Source organism: Myotis nattereri (assembly GCF_964212035.1).
Source record: "Myotis nattereri genome assembly, chromosome: 6".
Classification (NCBI taxonomy): domain Eukaryota; kingdom Metazoa; phylum Chordata; class Mammalia; order Chiroptera; family Vespertilionidae; genus Myotis; species Myotis nattereri.
In genome coordinates this window covers 38,092,829-38,111,027 of record NC_138081.1, presented here as the reverse complement: position 1 = coordinate 38,111,027, position 18,199 = coordinate 38,092,829, and the positions used below count along the sequence as shown (strand labels likewise).

The 18,199-nt window shown below is 44.2% G+C and overlaps 1 protein-coding gene across 4 annotated transcripts in view; it reads right to left on the bottom strand.

The window, feature by feature from the left end:
- Positions 1 to 16,191, bottom strand: part of SENP6 (SUMO specific peptidase 6) — a 115,515-nt gene extending 99,324 nt beyond the window's left edge. For all 4 annotated transcript variants that reach the window (XM_081094855.1, XM_081094857.1, XM_081094856.1 and 1 more), the window contains exon 1: positions 15,715 to 16,191. In XM_081094855.1, the coding sequence (XP_080950981.1) occupies positions 15,715 to 15,766 (52 nt within the window). In that variant the 5' untranslated portion in view covers positions 15,767 to 16,191. The remainder of the gene's footprint in view (positions 1 to 15,714) is intronic.
- Between the last annotated feature and the right edge of the window lie 2,008 nt (positions 16,192 to 18,199).

Here is an 18,199-nt window from a genome sequence, read left to right as displayed (position 1 = left end):
GTATTAGAAACTCAACGAACTATCTGATAACCCCATCAAACTGACATAAACTAAAATATCAGATATTATCAAATTCGTAATGATGTGTATAAATAGGAAAGCTTAATAACTGCTAAAAAACTTTGGAGATCAATTAGCAATACCTAGGTGAAGATGAAATTGCACATGACCCAATAATTCCATTGCTAAGAAACACCAGATCAGTGTCAGCAAAGTACAGCCTACTAAATAACTTTTCATAAAGACCATGAGCTAAGAGCGGCTTTTACATTTTTAAATGGTTAAAGAAAAAAAATTAGCCCTGGTCGGTGGCTCAGTGTTTAGAACATCAGCCTGTACACTAAAGGGTCACAGGTTCAATGGGTTGTGTGTTCACTTCCAGCCCCAGGTCAGGGTATGTGCAGTACAGAACCAGTCAATGTGTCTCTCTCACATTGATGTTTGTCTGTCTCTCTCTTTCTCCTTCCCTTCCTCCCCCCTGCCCACTTCCACTCTCTCTGAGAAGTAATCTACACTAATAAAAGAGAAACATGCAAATTGGTGTCACTCCGTTATGCCCACCAGCCAATCAGAGTGAGTATGCAAATTAACCCAACAAAGATGGAGGTTAATTTGCATACGCAGGCGCAGAGCGAAGACTGAAGGCTCCAGCCGGAGTGAAGACTGAAGAGGCTTGGCTTCTCTGCTGCAGCGGGACCAAAGGCCTGGGTCCCGGGTGCCAGGGAAAAACCACTGCAGGATGCCAGGGGAAGGAAGGCCTATTGCGCAAATCTTCGTTCAACGGACTTCTAGTGGAAAATAATATCCACTGGTGAAGATTAACAAAAAGCTTATTTAAAAAGAAAAAAATTTTTATAAGAATGTTTTACGACACATGAAAGTTATAAGAAATTCAAATTTCAGTATACAGAAAGTTTAACTGGCACACAGCCACACTCATTTATGTATTACCTATTACTGCTTTCTTGCTAAAATGGCAACATTGAGTAATTGTGACAGAGACTGTTTGGACTGCAAAATATAAGATATTCACTATCTGGCCCTTTACAGAATAAGACTGCTGACTTCCACCCTAAAGAAATATACAGATGAGCAGAAAATGTACTTTTAAAAAAGTGGCGCCCTAGCCACTTTGTCTCAGCAGATAGAACATTGGCCTGCGGACCAGAGTCCCAGGTTCGATTCCAGTCAAGGGCACCTACCTGAGTTACAGGCTCCTCCCAACCCGGGCCCTGGTAGGAGCTCTTGCAGGAGGCAACCAATCAATGTGTTTCTCTCACATCGATGTTTCTCTCTCTTTCCCTCTCCCTCTCCCTAAAAATCCATGAAAAATATCCTCGGGTGAGTATTAACAAAAACAAAGACAAAAAAAAAAAGTTGATAGTAGCAATATGAAATATAGTAAGATATTCATAGTAACAACATATATATAAATAGTAAAAAGTTGGATACAACATACATCCACAAATGGAAATGTATAAATAAAAATGTAGTATATTCATACTATGAACTAAAGGATAATAAAAATGAAAGCACTAGAGCCCTGGCCGTGGGCTCAGTTGGTTGGAGTCATCCAGCACACTGGTTGCATGTTCGATTCCCAGTCAGGGCAGATACCTAGGTTGCAGGTTCAATCCCCAGTCCGTGTGCAAATCTGTATCTCAACATCAATGTTTCTCTTTCCCTTCTTCCCTTTCTAAAATCAATTTTTTTAAAAAGAGTGAAGTACAAAGAAATTAATGGGAATGAAAACTACCACATGAAGGATGGTGTATTACCCTTGAGGAGTAAGTAGGTTGGAAGAGGATCTCAAAAGGAAAGGGTTTACCCCAGCTTCTACTTTATTGGTGATGTTTTCTTTAGGCTAGGAAGTAGTATGTGAGATGTTTTTTAAAATGTTTTTTTATTGATTTTAGAGAGAAAGGGAGAAACATTGATATGAGAAACATGAATTAGCTGCCTCCTGCACACCCCCTACTGGGGATCTAGCTGAAAAAACTTGGCCTGTGTGCCCTGAGTAGGAATCATCTCATGCATTGGATGAAGCTCAATCAACTAAGCCAGTGGTCGCCAACCAGTGGTCCGTGGACCACTGGTGGTGCGTAAGGTTGGTGACCGCTGGTTAGCCACACAAGCTAGGGCTAGAATATGAATATTTAAATATATTACCCTAATAATTTTTAAACTATTATTGATAAGATTTTACAATAATGAAAAATAGGACAAATTTTTTAAAAAGATCTCCAAGACATAAGTTAACTTCTGCAACTTAGAATATACAAAAGCAGTAAAAGGAAATATACAGAATTCAATGCAAATACCAGAAAACCCCAGTAAAGCAATTTTAGGTGGTAATGCAGCGCTATAGACCCATTCTTTTTCAAGAATCTGTCAAGATTCTCCAAAGGCTGTCTTTTGGAGGCCTGAGCCACAATGTTACAAGTATCCTGATGTAGAGATGACATAGGCTACAATTTTCCATACTTGCCAGAGGTTAGACATTTAAATAAAGCCATCTTGAAACCTCCACACCAGACCAGCTACCACCAAATGACTCCCAGGAATGTCATATAAAGCAGGAAAAAAAAAAAAAATCACCTGAGGTGATTTTTTTCCAATTCCTAATCTATAAAACCTTTATCCTTCAGTACAGAAGACAAATAGATTGTCTAATATTAACTCATAATGAAGTCTGAATATATTATATTCTTGGGAGGAATTAAATTAGACTTCTGTGAGTCACCAAAACCATAATATTCTTTTTGCCTCAGGATCCAGCTATTTATTCTGCAGTGTTTTCTGCTTTATGAACTTCATTCCAGTAGATATCTATGGACCTTTTACCAATAAGCAGTTAGTTCTATCTGAGGCCATCATAAGGCAGCAGTTTGGTGCTATTGGTGTTGCTGGAAGCTCACTGATCTTCTATGGAATATGAATATCAAGTGGTATTACCTTATCCCAAAGTGATGAGTTGGCTCTCAATTTAAAAAAAAAAAAAATTTTTTTATTGATTTCAGAGAGGAAGGGAGAGAGAGAGAGAGAGATAGAAACATCAATGATGAAAGAAAATAATTGATTGGCTGCCTCCTGCACATCCCACATTGGGGATCCAAGGCCGCATTGAGGCATATGCCCTGACCAGGAAATCGAATCGTGACCTTCTGGTTCATACCACTGAGCTCAACCACTGAACCACGCCGGCTGGGCTCAATTTCTTTAAAATACAGTTAGCTCAAGCTGATGCACACACAGTTCCAAAGCCAGTAAATCGACAACTCCGTAATGATTGCTAAAGCCAAGTGGCTCCAAATGTTCTTTTATCTACAAGGAAAGGAGAAGAGGACTATCAAGATGACATGGGAACTCAGCGCTCAATCAGATAGATCAATAAAACACTTTATCGCCAAAACCGGTTTGGCTCGGTGGATAGAGCGTCGGCCTGAGGACTGAAGGGTCCCGGGTTCGATTCCGGTCGAGGGCATGTACCTGGGTTGCGGGCACATCTCCGGTGGGAGATGTGCAGGGGGCAGCTGATCGATGTTTCTCTCTCATCGATGTTTCTAACTCTCTATCTCTCTCCCTTCCTCTCTGTAAAAAATCAATAAAATATATTTTAAAAAATAAATAAGTAAAACACTTTATCAAAGTGCAAATAAATAACATGACAGAGAAAACTGACAGTTCTATAATAAACTTATATTAAAAGATAAACTTGAGAAATGGTAAAGACTGGAAATGGTGCAGACAGAGGACACTCAGGAATTGATATCCAAATTGTAAAGAAAACGCTCAAGATTCTCGGGCTTAACAAAAACAACAAAAAAGATTCTCAGACTTCATTGCTATCGTGACAAAGTTAAATCATCCTATATAATAAAGACCCACGGTGTAAGACCATTACGACCTAAGGCTCGACCAGACTGGAAGTCAGTGCTGGATTGCCCTGGCTGTGGTGGGCTATGCAGGGTGGGAGGCAGTCCCGGGCAGGGTGGGAGGCAGTCCCGGGTGGGAGCCAGTACGAGAGGAAGTCAGTCCCAGGTCCGGGTGTGCCTGGTGGGAGTCAGTCCTGGGTCATGTAAGCGGAAACCGTAAGAAATAGAAACAAGGCAGACCTATCCCTTCACATGGGGAGGTATTGGCAGAAGAATAGCAGGGAGTCAGAACTCCTACCATCTCATAACAATAATGAATACCCTTCCCCCTCCCCTGACACACATACCTACAAACCTTGGGCCAAGTAGGGAACCTGGACTTCCACTCTCTTCTTGAAATAATGGGGTGGCATCTCACCCTTCCCTTACCAGAGCAGTATCAAAGCAAAGCCAGATAACACAGGGTTGAAAAAGATCCAGAGTTTCATAATGCTCAAAATTTCTAGGTTTCAATTATCAAATTATTCATACAAAGCAGAAAGATCTAAAACTGAATAAAAAAGATAACAGATACTAACACTGAAATAATAGAGATGACAGAGCTATTTGATAAGTTTAAAGCAGCCATCAAAACAATCTTTACATGAGTGATTTTGAACATCCTTAAATCACTGTAAGTCGCTTAAATGGGGAAAAAAGAAAGGTATGGCAAGTAAATAGAAAGTCTCACGCAAAGAAAATGAAACTATAAAGAAGAACCAATGAAAATTACAGTACAGAATATAACTCAAATAAATAACTCAGTGAATAGGCTCAAAGCAGAATGGATGGAACAGAGGAAACACTCAGGGAACTAGAAACTATAACAATAAAAATATCCAATACGAATAGGGAGAACATGGCTTGAAAACAACAACAGAAAAAAGTCAGAACCACAGGAACCAGTGGAGTCATAACAACAACAACAAAAATAAATAAAACTAACATTTGGAGTCCAGGAAGAAATTAAAGGAGATGGAGCTGAAAGAGTACTTGAAGAAATAATGGCTGAAAACTCTTCCAATTGGTCAAAAGACAGAAATCCTCAATTTTAAGAAGGTGAGGAAATACAAAATGAGATAAACCCAAAGACAGCAACACCCACATCATAGTCAAACTTCTGAAAAATAAAAACAAAGAAAAAAATCTTGAAAGTTCTGAATGACAAACACTGTATCTACAAGGAAAAAGTAATTCTCATGACAATAGGTTTTCCATTAGAAACCATAAAGTTCAAAAAATAGAAGAACTGTCAACAGAGTCCTATTTCCAATTAAAATATCCTTCAGCAATATGAAGAAAATCAAGGCACCTCAGGAAAGAGAAAACACAAATGTAAACAAGAATTAATTAATACTATCCAAATCTCAAAATATATATGAAATATATTCAATATCATCTTTCCAGGTAAACTCAAATTTATTCCTCCATTACTTATGGAATAGCTAAAATTAAATAGGTTTATAATATTAATTTTTGGCATGTATCTGCAGGATCTGGAACTCTCATTCACTGCAGGTGGTTGTATAACTTGGATAAAAGGATGCAAAACTGTACCTACTAAAACTAAACATATGCCAATAGCATCATTAAACTTACTGCTTTTATATATCCAAAAGACATGAGCATATAGGTCCTCAAAATCATATGTGAAAGGATGTTTAGTGTACCTTTATTCATAATATTTTTGAATTAGAAACAATTTACAAATATGCCTACAAGAAAATGGAAGAATGGTAGTAAATTCAAATAACAGAATACCACACACCTACAAAAAAAGAATAAAATCCTGATATGAAGAACAATAAGGGTTATTTTCATAGATATTATGTTAAGCAAAAGAAGTGAGACAAAATGAGAATACATCATATAAATCCAATGATATGAATTTCATGAACTGATGGTACTATCAATGATTATAAAGGTCAGAAAATTAAGAAATTCTAAGGGTAGTAGTCAGAAAGGGGGATGAAAGAAACTTCTAGAATCTTGAAAAAGATTCTAGATCTTATACTGGGTGTTACATATGTAAACAAGTTTGATCTCTACATTTACATTTCATGCATAGGTGGAGTTAAATATAAGGGTTTTCTATTTCTAGCACTGCAAGCCGCTTATTATTTGAGCTTGGGTTCCTCAACTTTCAGAGACCATGCTAATCTCCATTATGTCGTATTACCATCTGAAGATAAACAGTGACATCAAGACCTAATTCTACAGCTCAGTAACCATGAAAAATGAGAGGATTTATCCTGATTAAAAACTCTGAAGAAATCATACTAACAATTCAATATAATTCACCAAATATTCTGCATAAAGTATCATCTCAAATGGAGTACCATTTATGATTCAATAATTGGAATTTAAGAGGAAATAAAAGAGTAGGTCATTTGTTATTCTCAGTCTGTGAACTCAGTAGTAATATTGATAAACTATTAAAAAAGTAGGTTTTTATTTTTTCTACAAATATTTAAATTGTTTGGGTAATACCAAAAGACTAAATTTTTAGCCTAAACATACTTTAATATATTTTTATTGTTAACTTTAGAGAGGAAGGGAGAGGGAGAGGAAGATAGAAACATCAATGATGAGAGAATCATTGATTGGCTTCCTCCTACATACCCCACACTGGGGATCTAGCCTGCAACTCGGGCATGTGTCCTGACCAGGAATCAAACTGTGACTTCCTGGTTCATAGGTTGATGCTCAACCACTGAGAAACACCAGCCAGGCAGCCTAAACATACTTTAAAAAGTGACTGTCATATGTCGGGAAATGAGCCATTAAAGTAATATGGAATCCTATATAATAAAAGGCTAATATGCAAATCGACCAAGCAGTGGAACAACCGATTGCTACAACATGCACTGACCACCAGGGGGCAGATGCTCAACACAGGAGCTGCCCCTGGTGGTCAGTGTGCTCCCACAGGGGGAATGCCGGTCAACCAGAAGCCCTGAGCCGAGCTCACTGCTGGCAAGTGCAGCAGTGGTGGCAGGAGTCTCACCCACAGGGAGCAGGCCTGAGCCATCAGTTGGACATCTACCAAGGGCTCCTGAACTACTAGAGGGCACAGGCCAGGCTGAGGAACCCCTCCCCCCACCACCGTGCATTTATTTCATGCACCAGGCCTCTAGTTCTTTAATATTTCTTGTGATGATAATAGAGAACGGAGACCCAAATTCAACTAAAGAAAAAAGATTAAATGCCAAAATATTTGGAACCCCACTTCATTAGAATTATGGAGGCAGAGAGGCAAAGTCAACCACGGTCATGATGTCCCCAAGATTTAGTGGCAGATTCATATACTCAAAGTGTGGGGGCAGAAAGTTTACAGATTCTTGAATAGAGGCAAGACAATAGATTACTATATAATCTACAAACAAGTCTTAGAGAATTTCTAGCTCTTCATTTCCTAAAAAAAAGGCTTCAATCTTTGCAAAAAAAAAGAACACAAATCAATCACTGAAATTTATTATACAGTGGACACCAGCACTTTTCTCTCCCTGCTCTGTTTCAAAGATTGTAAGCAGTTAATATTGGAGGGGGGAAAAACCCATATTCAAAACTAAGATGAAATGTTATTTGAAATATCAAAAAAACTCCAAAAAAAAAAAAAAAACCTCCAAAGATAAGAATATGGCTTGGTTTTTTGTGTGTGCTTCTTTAAAATATATTTTTATTGATTTCAGACAGGGAAGAGGGAGAGAAAAAATACTGATGAGAAACATCATGGATTGGCTGCCTCCTCCATGCCCCCTACTGGAAACCAAGCCTGCAACCCGGGCATGTGGCCTGATTGGGAATTGAATCTTGACCTCCTGGTTCATAGGTCAATGCTCAAACACTGAGCAACACTAGCCAGGCTGGCTTGTATTTTGTTTATTTGTTTTTGCTATTTAAGCCTGCAGTTTCAGATGGCCTCAAGATAGCTGTTAACTTGGGACAAGGCAGAATATCTAACCATCCCAATTTGCCTAGGACTATCCCAATTTCTAGCACTGGAAGTCAAAAATAATGACTGTTTATGCTCTTATTCACACCTTTGAAACAAATTACAAATTGTGTGGCCTACTTTGTTCTTTTTAGCCTCCTACACTGTCCAGAAATTAGAAACTTTTGGATTGCATAAGAAATGTCATTTTCAAGTTTTAAGAAATACTATGACTTTATTCTTTGCCACTCTTCACTCTTCCCCTTGAATGGTGGAATCTAATTCCCCTCCCCTTGAATCTGGGCTGGCTCTGTGACATTTTGGCCAACAGAATATGGCAGAAGTAATACTGTATAAATTTTGGGGTTGGGCCTTAAGAGGTTCGCTTTTGTTTTCTTAGAGTTCTATTTATCAATAAATGATAATTTTTCATAATTCCCTGTTATTTTGCCTTTTCTTATCCAACCCTCCTCCCAAAGGTAAAGTAGGTAAGAGAAAGAATGTAGAAGCAAAGGGACAAAGAAGGGAGAGAAAGGAAATGCTAAAGGAGGTTAGGTCTATAAGTCAGGTCCCAAGTTCCAATTCCAATTTCCCCACTAACTTGGTATGGGTCACAAACAGAGAATCCACTAATACTTAGAAAAAAGAAAGGTAGTAAGTTAAAGAAAAACAATAAACCTAGAATTCAAATGAAAGAAGCAGCAAGATGGAAGAGAAGGAAAGCAAGAGAAAGCTATTTTCCTACCTGCTAAGAAAATAAATATAGTAATACCAACTAACATATAGTTCTTAGAATTATATGCCTGGAATTGTTCTAAGAATCCTATCTAATAAAGAGGAAATATGCTAATTGACCCTCACGCTGTCACAAAGATGGCGGTGCCCACAGCCAATAAGGAGGTGATATGCTAACTGACTGCCACGTCCTCAAAGATGGCAGTGCCCACAGCCACAAGATGGTGTCGCCCAGTCCCCTCAGGCCCGCCAGGGTGGCAGGTGCACAGCAAGGCCCGGCCGCTCCACACACCTGCCTCCGGAGTCCCCCAGTCCCCTCAGGCCCCCAGGGCCAGCCCGAGGTGCAGGCAAGCCTCGGATGTCGGCTGCCCAGCCGTGGCAGCAGCAGAGGTGTGATGGGGGCGTAGCCTTTTCCTGATCACGGGGTCACCTTCCGCCCCTGAGGGCTCCTGGACTGTGAGAGGGGTCAGGCCGGGCTGAGGGATCCCCCCTCCAGTGCATGAATTTTCATGCACCGGACCTCTAGTTTTATATACAGTGGGGCCTTGACTTACAATTGTCCCGACTAAGGAGTTTTTTGAGATATGAGCCATCTCTCGGCTGATTTTTTGCTTTGAGTTGCGAGCTAAAATTAGGGTTACGAGCCAGCTTCAGATACCCCACCGCTAGTTGGCGCAGCGAACGTCACAGTGAACGCCACAACATCAGCCCAGCATTCAATTCATTGTAATGGTGAAAACTGATTTGACATATGAGTAATTTGAGTTACGAGCTCCGTCATGGAACGAATTAAACTCGTAAGTCAAGGCCCCACTGTATATTAAGACATTTACCAGTAATCTTCATGGCAACCTTATGAGGTAACTACAATTATTAACGTTGTTTTACACATATGGAAACACAGAGGTTAAATAATCTCTCCAAGATCACACATCTAGTAAGTAGTAGAGCTAGATGTTTAATTCCAGCATTCTGGTCTCTGAGTTCATCTTCTCAATGAATTTCTAATGAAAATCAGTTCCATTTCAAGTGAGTTTCTACTCTACTGTTCCATGTGCATACAAGAAATCAAGTGGTAAGTAAAATTTATAAATTCAACTGGGATGAAACCAGGAAATACATATACTTATGTAAGGAGTAAATAAGGAATGACACCATGCTGTAGTTTTTAAAAGTGGTGTAATCAGAGACATTGAACCACAGAACAGACTGATGAATTTCAATGGGAGGGCGGCGGGGGAGGAAGTGCTAAAGAAAAGATTAGCCAAAGAACTTATAGATGGGAGAAGAGTGGAGGGGGTCAAAGATGGGGAAAAAAAGGAGGACATGTATAATACTTTCAACAATAAAGATAAATTAAAGTGGTGCAATCAAAAGAAAAATGAGCAGGGCTAAGTGGAGAACTTTGTGGTGTGTTCCACTGAGCAGACTGAAACTATTCACATATTCGTGGAATACAAATCATCTAGGAGAAATTGTGCTTTAGTTAAGAGGTATTGTGAAGTATTTACTGTCCCCAGTAAAACTGACAAACTAATGGAGTTGAACTACAATTATATGTATTTACAACCAATTAAGTATGGCTAAGTATGGCTTAGGGGAAATGGAAGACACTTCTCATTTGGAGATAAAAGCAATTTTGCTGGTAAAGAGGACAATACTGGTACTGCAGTCTTTTCAGCCTACTGGGCAAAGTCCACAAAGGAAGATGAACCCAAATAAATGGGAAAACAAAAGAGGTGTGGGTATGTGTATCCTGCCTACATAATAAAGAGCTAATATGCTAATTAGACTGGATGGCAAAACAACCTTCCAAACAACCTCCCAGAACTACCAGTGGGCAGGGCCATGGGGCCACGAGGGCCGAGACCCTTGCATGAATTTTGTGCATCAGGCCTCTAGCCCTATATAATAAAGAGGTAATATGCAAATTAACCCTCACGCCCTCACAAGATGGCTGCCTATAACCAGGCAGGCAAGGGGATTAGTGAGGGACGACCCAACGACTGAACAAGCAGGCTGCGTGGGGTGACCAGGCCGGCAGGGAGGTTGGTGAGGAATAACCAAACGACTTAACAGCAGGGGGGCCATGAGGGGCAACCAGGCTGGTGGGGAGGTAGCTGGGGGTGATTAAGCTGGCGGGAGGGGGGGGGCAGTGAGGGATGACTAGGCCCATGGGGGGGAGGGGGGCAGTTAGGAGTGACCAGGCTGGCAGGGAGGGGGCAGTTGGGGGTGACATGGCCGGCAGCAGTGGGGGGGGGGGGAGGGGCGGGCGGGGGACACAGGGGTGACCAGGCAGGCATGCAGGTGAGCGATTAGCAGCCAGCAGTCCAGGATTGTGAGAGGGATGTCCGACTACCAGTTTAGGCCTGAACCGGCAGTCAGACATCCCCCAAGGGGCCCCAGATTAGAGAGGGTGTAGGCTGGGCTGAAGGGGATCCCCGCCCCCTCCCCTGTGCACGAATTTTGTGCACTGGGTCTCTAGTGTATGAATAAAAGGGAAGGCAGAAAAAAATGGAAGAAAATATAAAAAAAGGTTATAAAAACAAGCTAACATCACTTCTGCCCTATACTGCAACAGTTTCGTAACTAGTCTGGCTGATAATCTTTTGCTCCTCTCTAAGCTTTCTCTATACGGTAGCCAGTGACCTTTTTTTTAAAAACAAACCTGATAATGGCACCTCGAATCTTGTACCACTCTCCTTGTTAGCACCACACTGTCCTCCTTTTAGTTTCCTAAACATGCCATGCTCCCTCTATTTTATTCCCTCTGCCTGGAAAGCACTGTCTACCCACATTTTCTTCTTCAACTGCCGTGATTAGATCAAATTCTCATTATTATGAATAATCCTCTTTTGCTGCACTTGTTATAATTTTACATTTACAAGTGTGATTATTTGACCACTGACTTTCCTCTCTGGACTAGAAACTCCATGAAGAAACAATTCTCACCGCCCCCTCTCCCACCCCCCATCATTGTGCCTCTCAGCATAATACCTACAACATTAGAGTTGCTCAATAAATATCTGTTAAATGAATGAACAGAGAAACCTGCCAAACTATCACAACTGAAAAGGGGGTTATAAGGCAACCTTAAATGAAAAGAACAGAAAAAATCGTCAAAGAAGAGAAAGAAAAAAATTCAATACAAGCTGTGATCTAATTAAATTCACACAATTTTCATGCACAAAATAATGTACAACAGTTGATAGTAAACCTCCTTTTCCTTAATGAAGCCAGAAAAGGAAATGGTTGGTAATAGCATTTACTTAGTGGGTATAAGAATGTAAGACATAATTTAGAATAGACATCTCAAACTGACTTTCACCAAAGCAGAGCTATTAACTTCTAGGTCCTCTACCAGTCTACTCCACATCAGTAAATGAAATTAACCCCCAACATCTCAAATAAAAAACTGGGAGTTATCTTTGATTCCTCCCTTACTCTGACCCTCGGTATACAATCCATTACAATCCTGTTAGCTCTACATCCAAACATATCTGCAGTCTCTCCACTCCTTTTCCTCAATCTACACTGCCACTATCCTATCCCAACCCTAAACTACATTTTACTAATATTCTAACTCATGTTCCTGCTTTTACTCTTGCTCTTTTCTAAGTCATTCCAGGGCAGTCAGTGATTTTTTAAGATAAATTGTATCATGACACCCCTCTGCCCCAAATTCAGTAACTTCCCACTTCTCAAAATGAAAAATTTATTATCTTGTATGATAGATCTGCTTCTTTCACATCACTCTGCTTGCATTTCACTCATGACCTTTTTATTTTTAACAAATGAAACCATATATTACCCTCTGAGAACCTGTACAGGCATCATCCTCTCTGAAGTGGCCCATAGAGAAGGTGTCACCTTAACTCTGGTGTCACCTCCTCAGGAAGGCCTTTCCAGAATTTTTAATACTCTGTAAAATGGCTTTACCATTATTTCCTTGTTCTATATTTCTCTCACAGCCTTTATCATATTATCTTCTTTATTTCATTAACAACAAGTATGTTCCAGGTGTAAGACATATGACGGTGAAGAAACAAAGTCATTGCTCTGATGAAGCTTTTTTTTATTAGGACTGAAAAACATGAAAAATACAACAGTAAAGGGAATACAGGTGTTTGTATGTGTGTGTGGCAGCATGGCATTTTAAGTAGGTTGTCAGGTCTAAACAGACCTGAATAAAGTAAAGGGACCAATGTAAAAACTTGGGGTAAGACTGTTCTAAATGGACCGTTTATTTATTAAGTACCCCCCCCCCAACTAAAATGTTAAGTTCTACGAAAGCAGAGCTTTAACTATCTTGTACACTTGGTACAGAGTCTAGCACAGAATAGGCTCCAAATATTTAATGTGTGAATGAAAACCTACATCCGTTTTTCAAGAAGTCTACTGGAGAGTAAGAAAAGTATACTATATAGAGATGTTTAAATATTAAAACATAAGGACCTATGAAGAATACAAAATGTGTGGCAAGTTACAGTGGAGTATTTTCTTATAAAAAGTGTAAAAAAACAAAAGAATTAAATAAAAAAATACAATTAGTGAATATTATTCTTTTATTTCAAAAAATGCAGTACAATATATGAAAATCCAACAAGAAACTGAAATCCTTGCTTCCCCTTAAGCTCATACTTTAAGCAAGTAACCATTTGCTTTCTTTATAAGAATGCTGAAGGAGACATGACGACACTCAAATTTATCATCTGGACATTCATAGATCTTTAAGTTAGAATAAACTGAAAGCAATAGTTTGAAATTCACATCTGCCCAGTATCTGTTGGCTTTATTTGTGCTATTTCTTTTTAAAATATATATATTTTTTTATTTGAGAAGGAAAGGAGGGAGAGGGAGGGAGGGAGGGAGAGGGAGAGAGGGAGAGGGAGAGAGGCAGAGATGATAAAAATCACTGACCGGCTGCCTCCTGCACGCCCCACACTGGGGATCAAGCTTGCAACCCGGCATGTGCCCTGAGTGGGAACTGAACTGTGACCTCCTGGTTCATAGATCACTGCTCAGCCAATGAGCCACACCGGCCTGGCTATTTGTGCTCTTTCTATCCCATGTTCACACAGTCAAAACTTAAACTGAGCCCTAACCGGTTTGGCTCAGTGGATAGAGCGTCAGCCTGCGGACTGAAGAGTCCGGGGTTCGATTCCGGTCAAGGGCATGTACCTGGGTTGCGGGCACATCCCCAGTGGGGGTGTGCAGCTGACCAATATTTCTCTCTCATCAGTGTTTCTCTCTATCCCTCTCCCTTCCTCTCTGTAAAAAATCAGTAAAATATATTAAAAAAAAAAAAACAACAAACTTAAACCGAATCAGAAGCATACAGAAGCCCAAACCTTAACACAGCATAAAAGTACAACCATCTGCATACAGAATATAATACACAACAGTAAGACATCTTTTGAGGTACCAATACCGAAACAAAAAATGATGCAACACAAGCTGCATCACTACCAGCCTCCAACAGGCACCTATTCTGCTCAAAACAGAACAGAGACAGAATGCAGGTAATACTAAATGAACCCAGAAAAACTTACACGCTTCCCACATCTTCTTACTCGGAATTTCATATTAAATTCGCATCACTTTCAGAGAAAGATTGGCTTCGTAGCAAGGTAAGATTCCTTTTGCTCTGCCATGCGTGAGTGGAAGAAGAATTAAGTAAATTAAGGTTTCTTCTTCCCACCTACAGCTCCTAGTCCAGCGGTTCTCAACCTGTGGGTCGCGACCCTTGGGGGGGTCGAACGACCCTTTCACAGGGGGTCACCTAAGACCATCGGAAAACACATAATTACATATTGTTTTTGCGATTCATCACTATGCTTTAATTACGTTCAATTTGTAACAATGAAAATACATCCTGCATCTCAGATATTTACATGACGATTCATAACAGTAGCAAAAAATTACAGTTATGAAGCAGCAACGAAAATAATTTATGGTTGGGGGTCACCACAACATGAGGAGCTGTACTAAAGGGTCGCGGCGTCAGGAAGGTTGAGAACCGCTGTCCTAGTCCCTTTTCGTTCTTTAGACTAAGGCTGTCTCCGGGCCTCGTTCATAAAACCATAAGCAAGACTTACCCATCCCCCAACACCCTCTTAAAGAACCTATTACCACCGTGGATAAGTACTTCCTTAATTTAAACACGTTTCTAATTAGTTATTTTTTTTTTAAGTATTACTTACACCGCGTATGAAAATCACCTTGCCAATTACCCGACTCTAACAATCGCGGCCACAAGCAGATGCAGCCATCGCCCCAACACTGTGTGCGCCCAGCTACCCTGCAAACCCCCCCGGAGCCATCGGCAATCCAGTTCTTTGTCCACAAGGCACCTGGCTGTGTTTTGGGGGGCCCTTCCAGCAGCAGAGAGCCAACACGGCTCCCCGTCCCCACCGTCCCCACCGGTAACCGACACGCAGTTTTCCCGAAGAGCCGCGTCCGTCCGCCTACAGCCACGGCTTCCCTCTCCCGCCCCAGCGATCAAACATGGAACCAGCTAAACTGGGCCCGCGAGCTTCGGTGGCCGCCCCAAAATCGAGGCTGCGAGTCTCATTCTCTTCCTCCACGTACGTCACCCGGTGAGATATTTTTGGCAAAACGCAGTCGGCAAGCAGCCCCGAGGCTGCCGGGCCTGGTCGGCACGCCGGCTGCACAGGGAAGCGGGCCGCTCGGCGGAGGCAGGCGGCGGGGGCAGGACACGCTCCGGAAGGCGACCCGCCCCCCCCGCCCTCCGCGGCCGGACCCCGCCTCCCCCCACCGCAGCCACTGGAACTGCCCGCGGACGCCCGACGAGGCCCGGCTGCGGCCGGCTCACCCTCTCGGCGCCCCCACCACATGCAAAAATGCGACCCTCACACGTGCAACCCGGGCTCGCGGCCCGACCCACGCGCCCTCTCGCCGGCCCGGCCCGGCCCGGCCCCGGCCGCTCGCACCCACGGCCTCCAAGCCGGCGCCCTCGCAGCCCATTCCCGCCCCGACGGCCACCACCCCCGCGCCTCCGCCGCCCTCCGAACCTACCCCGCGCGAACAATCGAATATCCGGGGGTCACGGGCCCCATGTTCCCGTATTTCCCGATCCCGGGGGCCCCGCCAGGGCAGACATGGACGTACCTTCCAGAAAAGCAAGCTCCCCGGAGCTGCCGCCGCTCTTGCCAGCCGCCATCTTCCTCCTCCCACGGCGCCGCCGCCTTAATCCATAGCCCTCAGGGCCGCCGGGCTGGGGGGCCGCGCCGCAGGGGGGTAACCGCCGCAGGGCGGGCGGGCGGCGCTCGGCGTCCGGACGGGCCTACACAAAGGCCGGCGCTCGGGCCTGCCGCGCCGGGGTTCTCCTCAGGCGCCTCCGGGGCGCTGAGCGCGGTGACGACGGCGGCGGCGCTTCCCAGGCCCAGCTCCTGTCGGCCCACGACTCCCCATCCACCGCCCCGCGAGGCCGCCTGAGAAGCCGCCCCCGCCGCGGGCCCCAGGAAGAGAGCGGGCAGGCGGGCCCTCTCACGCCGCCCCTCGGCCCGGGCCGGAAAAATGGCCGCACTCGCTGCGCTCGGCGGCGAGGTCTCCGCTACCGCCAGGGGCCCCGGCGCGCCTCGCCCCTCCTGCCGCCGCCGCCGCCGCTACGGCCGCCCGCCCGCCCCGCCCAGGCGTGAGGGCATCAGTGGGGGCTGCTGCGAATGTCCATGTGGACCGGGTGGGGCTCGGCCTACGCCTCGCGTCCGTCGCCACAGCAGCCGAGCCGCCGCCGCCCCTCCCCCACGGGCGCCGGGGCTGCCGCCCGCCCCCGCCGCTCCCGCGCCCGCCCCCGCCGCTCCCCCGCCCGCCCCCGCCGCTCCCGCGCCCGCCCGCCCGCCGCCGCCTCCGCCTCCTGCTCCCGCCCCCGCGCCGCTCCCCTCAGCACCGACTGTGGAGCCCAGCGCCGGCCCCCACGAGGTGAGCCCGGCGGCGGCCCGGGTGCGTGGGCGCCTCCCCCGCGCAGGCCCGAGGCGCGCGGCTCGGGCGGCAGCACCGGCGCCCGTGAGATGGGACAAGTCCGTTCCTCTCCGCGGAGGGGCCGGGGCGCGGAGCCGCCATCGACCCCGGGAAGGGAGCGGGCACTGCAGGCGCCGGTTCAGAAAGCGATGGGTGGTCTTCCTCATTTGTAAAGACTTTCCAGATTAACTGATGAGAGGAGATTCTGCAGTACGCATCGGGTGACAGTGTTTACAAAATAAATATATTTTTTTAAAAAGGCCTGGGTTTCATGTCCCCGAGACTCCAAAACCTACCTTACAAGTCAGGCCGGCGATTAACGCCGGGTGACTACCTCCTGTTCGTGGTGCTTTTCCTTTCTTTTTTATTTCATTTCTTATTTATGAAAATAAGACATGTCCAATAACGAAAATGCGGAAAATACAACAGGATTGGAAGACGCCCTGCCTCAGGCGAGGAGACGGACTCCCTGCCGGCGGGCGCCGTGGCGGCCGAGGCCGCAGATGCACTTCCCACCTCGGAACTGTAACACCATCATTTTCCTTAAGTTGCTAAGTTACTGATTTGTCTCTGCAGCCATAGGCAGCTAATGCGCATGGGCTGGCAACAAGGCGGAGGTGTATAAAAGGTGTATTTTAAGCAGTGTAAACTAGAATCTTTCAACGTCATGGCTTTGCTTATTAATTTCACCTAATCTCTATGGCAGTGGTTCTCAACCTTCCTGATGCCGCGACCCTTCAATACAGTTCCTCATGTGGTGGTGACCCCCAACCATAAAATTATTTTCGTTGCTACTTCATAACTGTAGTGTTGCTACTGTTCTGAATCGTCATGTAGATATCTGATATGCAGGATGTATTTTTATTGTTACAAATTGGACATCATTAAAGCATAGTGATTCATCACAAAAACAATATGTAATTATCTATGTGTTTTCCGATGGTCTTAGGCGACCCCTGTGAAAGGGTCGTTTGACACCCCAAAGGGGTCGCGACCCACAGGTTGAGAACCGCTGCTGTATGGAACTCCATAATTCCAAGCTTTAAAGAGAAGTGTGGATCAAACCAGTGGCTCTCAAACTTTGACCTATGGCAAAATGCCCGGGCAGGCTTGTTAAAACAGATTGCTCAGCCCCACTCCTAGAGTTTCAGTGGTTCTGGAGTGGGCCTGAGAATTTGCATTTTTTCAGTTTCCAGGTGATCCAAATGCGACTTGCTGATCAGGGGACCACACTATCAAAACCACCAGATTGGGGTGGGGGGGGGGAAATTGAAGGGGGTCAATGGGGGAAACGGGGGCATATGTAATACTTTCAACAATAAAGAATTTTTTTTATTTATTTAAAAAGCCACTACATTAAACAATCTCTGAATTCCTTTCCAGTTCAATTATCTGTATAAAAGCCCAGCAATGGAACAGCAGAATGACGGAACAACCGGAATGACAGGTCGCTATGACATGCACTGCAGCAGCTAAAGGCCTGATTTGGCCCTGTCGTTCTGGCCCCCCAACGGCCCCTCTCCCTGGCCGACCCCAGTTAGGGGAGGGGGGTCGGTTGGACCCCACCAGTGCACGAATTCGTGCACCGGGCTTCTAGTTATTCTATAAATTTGCAATTACAAGCAAAATTACCACT